Source organism: Sarcophilus harrisii, chromosome 3 (genome assembly GCF_902635505.1).
Source record: "Sarcophilus harrisii chromosome 3, mSarHar1.11, whole genome shotgun sequence".
NCBI lineage: Eukaryota > Metazoa > Chordata > Mammalia > Dasyuromorphia > Dasyuridae > Sarcophilus > Sarcophilus harrisii.
The window spans coordinates 195,586,755-195,601,786 of record NC_045428.1 but is presented as its reverse complement, the minus strand read 5'-3'; the positions used below and the strand labels follow the sequence as shown (position 1 = coordinate 195,601,786).

General features: G+C 33.8%; 1 protein-coding gene across 1 annotated transcript in view; it reads left to right on the top strand.

Moving 5' to 3' along the window:
- The window catches only part of SYAP1 (synapse associated protein 1), a 42,492-nt gene that overhangs the window by 5,166 nt on the left and 22,294 nt on the right, over positions 1 to 15,032 (top strand). The window contains exons 2-5 of the mRNA XM_003765544.4: positions 5,117 to 5,235; positions 6,446 to 6,512; positions 7,454 to 7,527; positions 11,526 to 11,665. Coding sequence (XP_003765592.2) covers positions 5,117 to 5,235; positions 6,446 to 6,512; positions 7,454 to 7,527; positions 11,526 to 11,665 — 400 coding nt within the window. The remainder of the gene's footprint in view (positions 1 to 5,116; positions 5,236 to 6,445; positions 6,513 to 7,453; positions 7,528 to 11,525; positions 11,666 to 15,032) is intronic.

Below are 15,032 nucleotides of genomic sequence, written 5' to 3'. Positions count from 1 at the left end.
TTAGTTATCCTTTGGGGGGGGATCTGTCTTAGGCCCTCTTCTTTTTTCTATATACTTTTTCACTCTCATCCGATATCATGGATTTAATTACCATCTCTAAACTGATGATTCTCAAATCTGCCTATCTTCCTTCAGCATAGCGTCTCTTCTGATCTCCTATCTCCTATTTCTGACTAACTTTTAAATATCTTAAACTAAATATGACTAAAATAGAACTCATCTTTTCCTCTAAACAGCCCCGCTTTCCCTATTTCTATAGAACACCAACAGCATTCTCTCAGGCTTGCAACCTGTATCTTTGACTTCTCACTATTTCTCATCCTCCCCTCTCTCCCATGTCCAAGCTATTGTTAAGGCCTGTCGATTTTACTTCTGCAACATCTTAAATGTCCCCGTTTCTTTTTCAACACTGCCATCCGTGCAGACCCTTTTTACCTCACACTTAGACTACTAAAAGCTTACTAATGGATCCTGCCTCTCTTAGGTCTCTTCCCACTCCAATCTGTTGCTGTTTTTCATTCTTGAAGAGGACCATGACATGTTCCTGAATTTTATTTTAAATGAGGGAAAGCTATGCAAAGTCACCAGCTTCACTTTTTCTTCCAGAACCATCCTTGAATCTAGAGGCAAGATCAGAATGACTGGAGATGGGCCACTCCAATTTATTCTCCATTCAATCACTAAAAGACCATTCCCCTACTCAGTAAACTCTAGTGCTCCCTGTCACCTTCGCGGTCAAATAAAATGCTCAGCTTGACATTCAGAGCTCTTCATAACCTAGCCCTTCGCACCTTTTCAAAGACCTTACATATTACCACCCCCCACCAGGAACTCTGATCTAGTGATAACATCTGGCTCTTTCATAAACTAGATATTCCTCTGGCTATTTTCTTTGTTAAATGCTAGAATGCTTTCCCTCCTCAACTGTGCCTACTCATTTTTTTTCTGTCTTTTAAGTCCCAATTAAATCCTATTTTCTACAGGAAATCTTTTCCAATCTGTCTTTAATTCTAGTGCTTCAGTTTCTTAATTAACTGTTTATACTATGTATAGCTTACTTTGTATATATATTTACTTGCATATTGTCTAAACCATTCAGATTGGAGTTGCTTCAGTTATGTCCTCTTTGTTGTTAGTTTTGAACTTTGTCCTAACCAGTCAATTTTCTAATCACAGACAATTTTTTAATTAAAAAAAAAAAAAGGTTACCTAAATACACATAGGTTATCTAATCTGAGAGATTATAAACTTCTTGAGAGCACTTTACTTCTCCCCTCATCCTGATTTCCAAATTTTGTCTTGGGAGTTTCAAAACTCTTGCTTATTAAAAAAAGAAAGGAATAATCATGTTCCTTTTATTCTACTTGACTTGACATTTTTCTTTGAACATTGAAATTCCTTGAGGACAGGAATCTATATTTTCTTATGGACTTTGTATAGTACTGAAAACCGTATTTCCCCAAAGACTTTGATTGCTTTATTAATTAGTATATTTTGTTTTAGGGGTTAGAAGTGAACTAGCCATTTATCAAATTATTAAAGACTTCTAATTCATGATGTATTTTTAGGAAATTAATATTAAGGAGAATTAAATTCTAAAATCCAATTTAATTCAACAAATAAGTTTTCATGAAGTTCTATGACTTTTAAATTGTTGATAATAATGTAGGAGTAGGCAGAAACCTCTCCATCCCATTTTAGCTATTCTATACCTTAACTAGGTAAAAACATACCTATTGTTCATTCAAGCACTCATAGCATTATGAGTGCTAAAATGCCTGCAAACTGAAATGTTGTACAATAATAATGTTCACATAGACCAAGGAAATACCTCAAGAAAATCTGTAAGTTATTAAACAAGTTGAGAAAGGATTGATTTCCTGAAATTAGAACAGGTTTTGTTTTCCTGCATACTCCTGAGGAAAGAAATACAGATCTGAATTCCCCCCACTTTTAGGAAGAAAAATATATTTCTAACAACCAAGAGGTGTAAGTACTCCTTTGCCACATAAAAAGGGGGAAAAAAGATTTCTAACAGCCAAAACAGTGAGTACTACTTTGCTAGATGTCCTCTCCTGCTTGAGGCCACTTTTCCCTGGACTCTTGTGGGGAGTTTGTAGGGAAAATGTCAGACATTTGGGGGTAGGGGAATGTTTTGTACCAATTTTTTTTTTTATGCCACCTTAAGGAATATCCTTTTCTAAGTAATTTTAAATAGAAACATACCGATACATAAGTGATGGCATTAGAGAACCACCTTAAGGAGATGACAGATCCCTCTTCCTCCCCAGAAGTGTCTTTAGAATCCTGAGATTTATCCATGAGAGTCAGAGTTGGATTGGTGTGGCAACACACACTGTCTATAACCTTTGCTATTGGGGAGACTGAGGCCAATTTGAAGGCTTTGGTTTAGAGTTCTGAACTTCAATAGAGTTAGAGATAATTGATTTGTAATGGGGAAATGAAGAATGAAACAGCTGAGGTTTTTAACCTTATATTGTTTAAATTAACAAAAGATAATTAAACGAATTATCCAGTCAATCCTGGAAGGTCTATAGGAAGGAAGCACACCCGTTTTGTTGGTGGACTTGTGAATTAGGCTAACCATTCTAGGAAAAAATGAGAATAATGTAGAAAAAAATGTCACTAAACTGTCTCATAGCCTTTAATCCAGTGATCCAGCTGTTGGATATATTTTCCAAGAAGGTCAGTGACAAAAGGAAAACTATTACTAGCATAATAATCATAGTACCTCTCTTTGGTAGCAAAAAACTGGGAACAAAATGGTTCCCATTAATTAGGGAATAATAACAAAATTTGACATGAAATATTGACCGTGAAATATTATTCTGTAAAAAAATAATAAATATATCACATCCAGAAGATATGAATTGATGTATAGTGAAAAAAGTCAACTGAAAAAATATATACAATGACAATGATAATACTTAAAAGCAATTGAATTCTGGTGAATTGTAATGAAATCTTCATCCTAAAGAACTGATGAGATAACAGACATTCTAGTAGTCATGTATAGATTGGATAATTAGAAAGATGTGAGAAGTATTTGTAAGTAACTATCATACAGAGTACAGTAATTGAGAGAAGTTTGAGCTGTTAAAGGGTCAGTCAGGTGGGACTGAAAGGCTTAAAAAAGTCAAGGACAATAGAAACCAAGAGGAGAGTTGAGGGGAAAACCACAGTGGAGGTTGGTTCAGTGGTCAGCGGCATTGATCCCTTTATAGGCATGAAAAGTTATGGGACTTGACAATTGGGGGATTATTGGTGACCTTTTGGAGCACAAGATTAAAAAATTGGTAGTAGCATATTGGGAAAGATCAGATTTTGGAATTGGGATCTAGATTTTAAATCTTAAGAGTTGCTGCTCACTTAACTACCTGTTACTCAGGTAGCATACCCAAGTCAGTAACTTTGTTTCCTGGGCTTCACTTTACTAACTTACCTGTGAAATGAAGAGGTTCAACTGGATTACTTCTAGGCTCCTTTCTAAATCTCATGAACCTTTGAATGAGTTAGACAAGAATGAAAACAGATTGAGAAGTGTGGTAATAAAAAAAAGAACTAGGGTGGAGTAGAAGAGGGCAGCTGAACTAGCCATCTTGAAATTCCATTTCCTATCTTTACGCCTTGTCCATATCCCCTTTCCAGCCCTAGTGCCTTTTCCTCCCTGAAACTTTCCTTAACATCTCCTGTTTCTAATTTTTAGTATTCTTAATATGATCAGTTTGCCTTTTATTTACTAATTTGTGTATCTGTAGAATGAAAATTCCTTGCAGAAAGTAGCTGATTTGGTTATATAGTAGATGTTCATAAATGTTTATATTGAACTAGATTAGGTGGTTTTGTAGAGAAGCAAGGTGCTAACAGGAGAAATTGATTATACTAAAGGGGGACATTTTGAGGGAGCAAAAAGGCATGAGTTTCAAATGCATGTAGGGATAGAGAAGTAGAAAGCAGGGAGGACCATCTCTTCTTGATGATAAAGGGGAGAATGAGAAAGATTTGGGGTTAGAGAAAAAATAAAAGAATTCATGTCTTATGCTAGAGATCTTTATTAGTAAAGTAAGAAGGGAAGGGAAAAGATAAGGGTGGGAGAAAGAGTAGAAGAACGTAAGTTACAATAACTGCTGCTGGAAGTTTATTTGGAAAACCAAAAATAAATTTGGTCAATTAGCAATTTTGTATTTGCCAATTTCTGTGCATTGTAAAAACCTGACTAAAGGCAAAAAGTTTGTTGGGTTTCTTTTAAACCCAGCTTGAATTTTTGTTCTATTTAGTAATATGATAATACATGGCTACAAGTAATGGAATACCATAATCATTAAAGAATTGTGAGAGGCTTGTGATAAGGAAATTTCTTCACAGCAAAGCAACACAGTTCAGTTAAGATTGTAGCTCTGGTGTTCCTGTGCTAATGGAGTGAGTTTCCTTGTTTCCTTTAGTTTGTACAGCCTCTTTCCTAGTTCTGTGCTAAGAGATGCCTCTTAACTGGATGCAATAGCTTCCTAGTTGGCTTTTCTGCTATAGTATTTGCTCTTCATTGGTATCAATTTAATACTTTTAGACCACAGATATTACATCATCCTTCCAACTATTATTCAGTGGCTCTTGTGAAAAAAGGATGTAAATGGCCTCAGCTACCTAGTATTTAAAGCCTCTGTCTGAAATTCCTTCTTTTTTGTCTGAAATTCTCTTTTCCTCTCAGTCTCTAGGCATTAGTTGCCTTCCAAAATAAGACCTGTCATAATGTAGTTATTTATAATCGCTCTTTCTTGAAATTAATATGGGTATATTATTTCCTTATTTGTGTGAATTTTGTATTCTTCCTGAAGAATATACCTTTCTTGAGGGCAGAGAGTATGTAATCTTTGTCTTTGTTTTGCCAGTGGCTGATGCAGTTTCTTGCACAGGTTAGCAATATAATGGTTGCTTAATTTATATGAAAGTATCTTTCCTGATCAATTATAACATCACTCAGAATTTTAGATACACGTTTTCTTTGAAGAGGAAAAATATTATGTTATTTTAGAAAGTATGTTACTTGAATAAAAAGCAGACTAAACCTTTTTTTTGTTTTTTTAATTGTCGTTGGCAGATTACCTATTTAACTTTGCCACTGCTGCTACAAAAAAGATAACTGAATCAGTTGCTGAAACAGCACAGACAATTAAGAAGTCAGTAGAAGAAGGGAAAATAGATGATATCATTGACAAGGTACTTTTAAAATTTTTTGGATAGTGTTAAGGGACAAGTCAATTCTCCGAGAGCCTCCACAGTTGTGGATCATAGCATCTGAAGGAGTTGCAGGGCAGCCTGTGTTGACACAGGTGTTGCGGACTGAGAATGAAATAAATTGGAGGCAGAGGAAAGAGGAGAGAGGTCAGACAACGTAACGGCCTCTCAATCAGAGAGGTCAGAGAACAGCAACTGTCTCTCAGTCTCTTTGTATCATCCTCTCACATGAGGCGATCCATTCTGTAGGTCTGGGTTGGATCTCCAGCAGCCACTGTTAGGTGGTTCCTGTATGCCAACAGAACAATTGAACCCCACGGAATTTATGACTATCTGAATAATTCTTTGTCATTTTGTTGTTGTTTTTTTAAGTCCAAAATAAGATCTTTTACATATTCTTATATTTTTGTTTAATGCTGATTTTTGCAAAATTATTGAAAATATAAATTGCCCACTTTGATAATTTCAGCCATCATTTTACAATTTAATTTTTTTAATTTAAAATTTTATAAGTTAGTTGTATAATTTATTTCAGATTCCAAACTATATTTTCATTCCTATGGATAGACAGATAATATGTTTCTATTTTAAGTCATAGTGCAGTATAAGCAATTCCAGGTTATTTGAAGTTATTTACATTATTTGAAACAAATAAGATAATGTCCAAAAGCTTAGGAATCTTGTTTTATACTGAGATTCCCACCCTTCCCCCAAATATTATATGTGAATAAGTGAGTTATAATAGAAATCACAGTGTTTGAAGTCAGAAACCCTATGTTTTAAAATTGAGCTCTACTACAGGATATGGTATGTATACTTTACCTATAACAGCTCCAGTTTTGTGTATATGAAATGAAAATCTTTGTACACCTTATCTCACAGGAATAATATAAGAAAGAAAGGGTAGCATAAGAAAAACTTTTTAAACTCTTAAGAAATTGCATAGAAATGTGATATTTTAATTAAAAATTAAATTCTCAGCTAATTTTGTTTATACATGAAGAAAGATAAACCCTCAAAAATGTATCCTCGAGCTTAAATACTGTGTACTTTTTATTCTACTTTGGGAGAGAAAGATTTACTTTTCCCTTGACTTTCTTGATTGAAAAATTGTATTATGTATTTTTTATGTAAGTATATTTTCAAGATAACATGGCTTTTCGATTTTTTTTTTTTTTTTTTTTTTTTACAGACAATCATAGGAGATTTTCAGAAGGAACAAAAAAAATTTGTACAAGAACAACATACGAAAAAGTCAGGTATGATATTTGTTGTATTTTACTTATTAGAATATTAATTTAATATTTTTAAAACTCAGTATTTTCTAGGTAAAATGAGAAAGCTTATTTAAAAGTTTGTTATTCTAATTTTCTTTTGTCTGTTAATATATATAATTTGAATACAAATATTTTAGACACATTCCTGTCTAGGAATAGCTTTATTTTGGTAGATGAGCTGTCCTTTATAACCTCATAATACAGTGGATGTCCTTTATGTTCTTCCATTCCTCTATAAAGTGGCCTCATGCACACTTTTACCACTTGGTGGTACTAAATCAAAATTTTTTTGCACTGAGATAAGACAGTATGAACTATAGTCAGTCAGTTTATCAATACCAGTCTTCTAAAAAAAAATCACCACCAGTGCCCTGTAGTGAATATTTTGACTAGTAGTCACTAAGGGCATATTTTGCTGCAGAGATACTGAAATTGATTGAACTGCCTATTAGATGCCTTGAGTGAAGACATCTATTATGTGTTGCAGAAGAAGCGATATCATAAGGGACATGTTGAGGGAGAGGAGATGGATCATTGTATGTGCTTGGGATGTGTCTGTCTCCATAACAGGTAGTTGGGAGTTTTAATACTCAAAGTCCAAGACAAAGTGTAACCAAAGGAGTATCTTTAATTCTTTTTAGCTAAATTCCCTGGTTTCTGTTTGGCTATTTCTTTGTTAGTTATTCACATTTCTCAAAACTCACAGTTTTTACTGTGTTTTCACTGGTCTTTTCTGTAAGTATAGTAACTTCTTTATATTTACATACAGTGGATATAATAATGAATTTTAAAGTAGTTTAAAAAAAATAAAGTTGTTTATAATCAGAAAACAGTAATTAATGTTTTACAGGGTATGTTGAAGCTTCCTCATTATTTTGCGTAATCGATATAATTAATTTCTCATCATGGCCTTTCTTTTATAGAAGCAGCAGTGCCTCCATGGGTTGACAGTAATGAAGAAGAAACAATTCAGCAACAAATATTGGCCTTATCTGCAGTAAGTTTCTGAGAGAAGTGTGAATAAACCTGCCATGTCACATGTACCATCATGGAGTTTTCAATTAACAAAACATTTTTCTCCTCATATTGAGTGTTTTGTGGTGTCTGAATTATAGACAGTAATTTCTTCAAGCTTTAAGTTATATGTAAGACATCTCTTAAGTATTTCTCATATAGTGGATAGTTAATAGGCTTTGTAGTCCAGAAGACTTGGGCGGCAGTCTTACTTCAGAAACTTGGGGGTTGACCTGGCTGTGATCCCTGGACAGGTCACTTCACCTATCAGTGCCTCAAGTAATTTTTAAAGAATATTCATTTGAAGGTCAGGTACAAATATGCATTAGACAAAGTTTCTTCACTTGCATATCTTTCCAAGATGCAATATAATATAAAGCAAGTATCTTATATTACTCAAGTATAAAACTACATCTTGATTTTGTAATTTAATTTTTTTACTAGGGTATTTACTCATTAGACTTTTTGATTAATTTGAACATTTGCATAACATGTTTTAACTTCCATATTACATTTATTTTTAAAAATGCAGCAGCTCACAATAAATATTCTACTATAATATTTTTATTTTTTTAATGCTGTTTATAGCAATATATGTGTGTGTGTGTGTGTGTGTGTATATATATATATATATATATATATGTTTAATCCATGAAATCTACCAGCCAACTTTAATACATATTTTTTGCCTTTTTTTTTAAGATATGAAATATCACTCTTAACAATTTTATCACTTTGTGTAAGGCAGTCTTAATTTTGAATATCAGGGATTGCCCATCTAATTTCAGTATCTATCCTAAATTCTCCCTAACCAGTATTTAAAATCTGTCTTCAAAATTTTTTGATCATGCTCTCCATGACATGATAAAAAAGACCACCTGGTGGTGTATGTATATTAATTTATAAATTATATGCTTATACTTCTGTATCTATAATTATGGGCTTATAGAACTATAGGCATTGATAAGATGAAATGATATTTTATTCTAATGTCAATTGTGAGCCACTGGGGTTTATTGAGAAATGTCATAGTCACACTTATGCTTTGGGAAAATCACTTTGACAGCTATATGAAGAGTAGATCAGAGGAGCATTAGCCAGGAAGTATTAAAGGTCTTTGAAAAGGGGCATGACATCACCATACATGTGCTTTAGAAAGATTCTCTTAGACTCTTTGCCTGATGGAAAGAAATAAGACAGAGGGAACCCAATTAAGATGGTAATGTGATAATGTAGATGAGGTTATGATGACCTATATTAGTAGGGTGGCTTGCTTTGTAGCAGAAAAGAAATGTCTTCAAGGTAGAATCAGCAGGACTTAACAGCCAATTGGGTACAAGAGATGAAGGAGAGGGAAGAGACAGAAATAATTGCAATCACAATCTAGGTGACTGGAAGATTGATGGGTGGCATTTAAAATTTGAGAAAGGACAAATTTACAGGGAGAAAGTTGATGTACTTTAGGTACTAGCAAGATATTCATATAGAAATGTCTAATGAAGCATTAAGAAATTGAAACTGGTTATACAGATTTGGAAATCATTTGCAAAGAGCAAATAATTCAACACTAGAAAAAAAATGAAAAGATGCAAAGGGAGATAGCTGAAAGAAGAATGCCCAGAACAAAGTCTTAGAAAACACCCTACATTGGAGAAAAAAGAAGGCCTTGAACTAGACTCATGAGTTAGAGATCAGCTGTATTAGGAAAGAACACTTTTGGTACAGTGTTAACATCAGAAGAGGGAGAGAAGAAAAAGTGGAGTAATTTATCTTAATTGGCCATTTCAAAGAATTTAGCCAAAAAAGTCAGAGATAGATAAAAGGTTCAAGTGAAGGGTTTTTTTTTTTAGGATGAGGGAGATGAGCATATGTAGAGACTGAGCTAGAAGACAGGGAGAAATTGAAAGTAAGTGACAGAGGATGACAAAGGAGGCATTATATTGAAGGAGATGGGAGTTGTAGGCCTACTCATGATGTCAGCTGGGTGAAAGAGGAAATAGCAGAAAGTGTGGAGATGATATAAGAGGAAAAAAGGGAGTGCACTGTTAATGGTCTTGATTTTTTGTCTGTAAAATAAGATGCAAGATTCTCAGCTAAGAAATTAAGGAAAGGAGGAGCCATAGGAGGTTTAAAGAGAGAAGAAAAGGTTTTTGAACAGTTGATCATTTGCCTAATGAACAATGGCTCTTGTTCTTATATATTTATATTAATTCCATATAGATTTGTAGGGACTTGTTTATCACTCTGTTAGAAATTCTCTATAAAGATTTCCAAGTCTCCCTTCTCTTTCATTTTAACTGCATTGATCCTGTCCAGATTGCTTTCAGATAATCCAAAGGAATGATTTCTTAACAGTATGGAGTATTTTTATAGGTAGAACAGAAAGATGAAAAATGATAGTCTGAAGGTAGAAAATAATGCTCAAAAAGGGACTTTTCTGGAGAAGATGGGAGGGAATGGGATTAAGGACAAAAGTAGAGATAGATAACATTGATAAAATAAAAAGACAACCTTATCCTTTAAGACTACAAGGAAGGAGATAAAGTGAAGACTGTAGACTTTGAAGTGTGAAAGACTAGAGATAAGAGACTTGATGACTTTAGTTTTCTTGGTAAAGAAGGAGGCTAACCCAACTGCAGAGATGGGAGTTAAAATATTGTTGGCAAAGTTTGAACCAGCTGCTTTAGGGAATCTAATAGGAACAGAATAAAATGGAAGGAATACACCTACTATGTGCCAGGCACTATGCTAGACTTTTTACAAATGTCTCATTTGTTCCTCAACACCTGAGAAGTAAATGCTATTATTATCCCTTTTTTACATTTGAGAAAACTGATGTAAAAGAAAAGTAAAATGATGTCCTTAGGGTCATATAGTTAATGTGAGGCTGAATTTCAGCTTAGCACTTCCTGTTTCCAGACCCAGAAGTTTATCCACTATGTCACCAGCTGCCTTCAAAGGGCTTCTGTGCAATGGTGATTGCACAGTTTTGGCTGACCTTTGATAAAACAAGAATCAAATTGAAACTTAGATTCGACATTAACCAAAGCTTATTGAAATGGATGTAAATAGGACTAATTTTACAGAATTTATAAATTCACATTTACTAGCTTAGCTTATAAAAGGTAACATTCATAATTCCTAATTTTAAGTATTTTGAATTTGACATTTATCATTTTTAAAAGGTTGAGTTCCCATTATATTAATCTCAGGAGTAGAGTTCTTTTTATGTATTTTGTGTATCAACTGTTTTTTTTTAAATAAAAATAGGATTGCATAAGATAACTTTAAAAGCAAAGTTCAGCAGTATGAAAAAGAATTCTCATAAAATTGTTGGTGTATGCATGTTTTTTTAATTTACTTAGATGGTAGATGAATTTAGGATAAAAGAAAGGGATGAAAAGGATAAAAGAAGACTACAAATAAATATAAGATGGTATTAAATTATCTAGATATTTTCTGTCTCTCCTATACTACTTTTCCACAACTTCATACCCTGTAGAGTGCATTTTACTGTGCACAAAATAATTTAAGATTGAAAGATTTAAGAAGAAAATCCAGCTATTCATTGCATTTTTTTCCCTAAAAGGCACCCTAAAAGTCTGTGTAGTTTGGAATTTTAATAGCTTAATTGTTTAAAATTACACTAAGACTTGGAAGCTTTTTGTATGATAAATTGACACAGATAACTTCAGCTTAATCATTTATGCAGTTAGAAATGTTTTTGAAACATTCTAAAACATAAAAGCATATGAGAAAGGATTTTTTCCCCCTCCTTTTATTGAGAAGTAATTTTCTAATAGGATCAGGTGTTTTTATATCAGGTGTTTTTTTTTTTTGTTGTTTTGTTTTGTTTTGTTTTTTGCACAGTTAGCTTAAGAAAAGTCTTACATTCTGACTAAGTTAAATATTTGGATTAGTCAAATATTGTCTTATATTAATTTCATCCTGTATATTTCTCTGTCTTTCTATTAATTAAAGGATAAAAGAAACTTCCTTCGTGATCCTCCGGTGGGTGTTCAATTTAATTTTGACTTTGATCAAATGTATCCTGTGGCTCTGGTAATGCTTCAAGAAGATGAACTACTGAACAGAATGAGATTTGATCTTGTTCCTAAACAGTAAGCAACATGTATTTATTTAAACTAAAATCTTATAAGTTGTCTGTTTTTAAAATTATAGTTGAATGCTCTTATTTAGTACTTGAATTGCTAAGTGAGCATTTATGTATTTATTGGAAAATGTTTACTTGAATGTGACAAATCAAAATTTTGGTGCTTAGAATAACCTTTAGATATTATGTAGTTTGAGGACTTCAAAAATAAAAAACTGAGCCCTATAGAGATTGCTTGACATTCTCTTGCTCCTGAGTGGCAAAGTGAGACTATTTCCCCAAGCAAACCACTCCTCGTTCCTTATTGCTCTTTATTGTTGGCACCCAACAATATTTATTGAATTGAATATTAAATGTATCCTGTATATCAGGTTCTCAAATACCTTCCTCTTTCAGGTGTCTTCCCTGGCGACATTTTTGTTTGATAGTGTCCTTAAAATATGGTGCCTAAAAATGAAGGAAGTAATCTAGAAGTGGTCTGTAGACCAAAGTAGAGTTACTTTGAAATGACTAAACTTCAGAAGGGAAGGGACTGAGTTGGTAGTACATGACCCAGTGCTACTTGTGGGGATGCAAGGATTTCTCAAGAAATTTACATCTTCTATTGGGAATATAAACAAAGTGTATACGAGTAATTTCAAGAGGAAAAGAGCATTGTGGGCATTGGACAAAGTTTTGTGTTGGATTGACACCTGGAATGCGTGGAAAAGAGCTGGAAATAAGTAATGAGAAGTGTATTCCAGTTATGAGGGTATTAAAAGGAGCAACCACCTATGCAAAAGCACAAAAAAAGACATCTGGGAAACAGTTGGTTGTCCCTTTGATTGGAACAGATATTATGTGAAGGAGAGTGACAGGAAATGAGACTAAGAAGACAGTAGGGAGCTAAATTGTAAAGAGCTTCATTTGGTGCTTCAGCCATAATATGTGCTATATCAAATAAAAGTAGGAGTGATAATACATTTAATACTTGGATGATTGTTATGAGAATCATGCAGTTATATATGTAAGGGCTTTGAAATCTTTAATAATCTTTAATTTCATCCTGATTATCATATATTGATTGCTCTTCCTGCTTCAAGTCTTCTCTTTCCAAATCCTCCCCTATCAGCTACTGGAGTGATGTATAACTAAATCACAGATCTATTTCACTCGTCAATGAATTGCGGAGACTGCTATAAAGAAGCAGTAACTTCTAAGATCAAATACAAACTGCTCTATTTGGCATTTAAAGTCCCTCATCATCTAACTCCAACTTAACCTTTCCAGATTTATTACTTTCTTTCATGCACTTTTTAATCCAACCAATCTAACCTTTACACATGACATTTCCTCTACTGTCCCTGTGCCTTTTCACACAATCCTCCATCCCTGAGTACCTCTACCTCATATACTTAACCTTGATGAGCTGATATCATCCTTCAAAAAAAGGGGAGGGGATGTTTAAAATTCTTGAGGGGTAGGTATTGTTTAATTTTTCAATTAGTCAGTCAATAAATGCCTTTCATAAGCCAGGCACTGTGTTAAAATGGTAGGTATACAAATACAAGAAATGAAATAATCTTTTTTCTTAGGGAACTTAAAATTAGAATGAAGAATTGCTATACAGTTTTAAAAGAATAAATTAAAAGTAGACAAATTCATTTTAGGAGGGAGGGTCGAATTTGAGCTTCATCTTGAAGAAAATGAGATGAAGACAAAACCCATTTCAGGTATATGTGGAATAGCAAGTGTGACAGGATTTGGGGTATAAAGCATGAATAGCAAGGAAAGAGTTCTGATAAAAGGTGTCATTTCCAAAATATAGAGAGAATTGACTCTAATTTATAAGAAATCAAGCCATTCTCCAATTGATAAATGGCCAAAGGATATGAACAGACAATTTTCAGATGATGACTTTCTACTCAGGTGTTCCAAATCATTATTGATCAGAGAAATGCAAATTAAGACAACTCTGAAATACCATTATACACCTCTCAGATTGGCTAAGATGACAGGAAAAGATAATGACGAATGTTGGAGGTGGTGTGGGAAAATTGGGACACTGATGCATTGTTAGTGGAGTTGTGAACAGATCCAACCATTCTAGAGAGCAGTTTGGAAATAGACTCAAAAAGGTATCAAGCTGTGCAAACTCTTTGATCCAGCCGTGTTGCTACTAGGCTTATATCCCAAAGAGATATTAAATAAGGGAAAGGGACTTGTATGTGCAAAAATGTTTGTGGCAGCCCTTTTTGTAGTGGCTAGAAAGTGGAAATTGGATGGATGCCCCTCAATTGGAGCATGGTTGAGTAAATTGTGGTACATGAATGTTATGGACTATTATTGTTAGAATGTAACAATGTACATTGTTAAGAAATGTACCAGCAGGATGAATAAAGAGAGGCTTTGAGAGACTTAAATCAACTCATGCTAAGTGAAATGAGCAAATTATATATACACTGCAACAACAATACTACATGAGGATCAATTGTAATGGAAGTCGTTATCTTCAACAATGAGAGAATGCAAATCAGTTCCAATTGATCAGTAATGAACAGAACTAGCTACACCCAGCTACTTGATACTACAATATATGTTTTCAACTTATACTTTAAGATATCCAGGAGAAGGGAGCGAAGGGAAGGAGGGGAAAAGTTGGAACGGAAATTTTTGCAAGGGTCAATGTTGAAAAATTACCCAGGCATATGTTTTATCAATAAAAAGCTATAATTTAAAAAAAAAAAAAAAAAAAACGGCAGTGATCCCTGTTGGATTATAGTGCAAAATGCAGGGGGAGAATAGTATCTGTAACAATAGGGTGAGACGAGGCTATAAAGGTCTTTAAAAGCTAAGCAGAGAAATTAATATTTTTTATCCTAAAAGCAATAGGGAACCATTGTAGCATATTGAGTAAAGCAAAGCTTCTTAAACTGTGGGATATATAGCTGAATGTAAGGGACATGGAAAATTTGGTAACAATAAAAGGTTAATTCAAAATCAAACGTATAAAGAATCTGAGGTATCTCTGGCAGCACCTGCAAGACTTTACTGTAGCCTTAGTTCTGAATGTACAACATACACACTTTGTATTTCTCATATACAAACTACTGGAAACACCTCAGCTTAAGATTTTAGATGGCATCACATAAAAATTTCTTCTTCAAAAAGTGGATAAATTTAAGAAAGCCTAGAGTTGAGCGATGATGTGGTCAGATCTACACTCAAAGGGAATTGCTGTGGTAGTAGTATGTTGGATGGATGAGGCAGGAAGACCAATTAAACTGTAGGAATAGTCTAGGATAGAAGTGATGAAGGGCTGAACTGATATGGTCACCATGTGAGAAGATTGTAAGAGATTGTAAGATACTGGATCCTGTATCTCAAAGAGATTA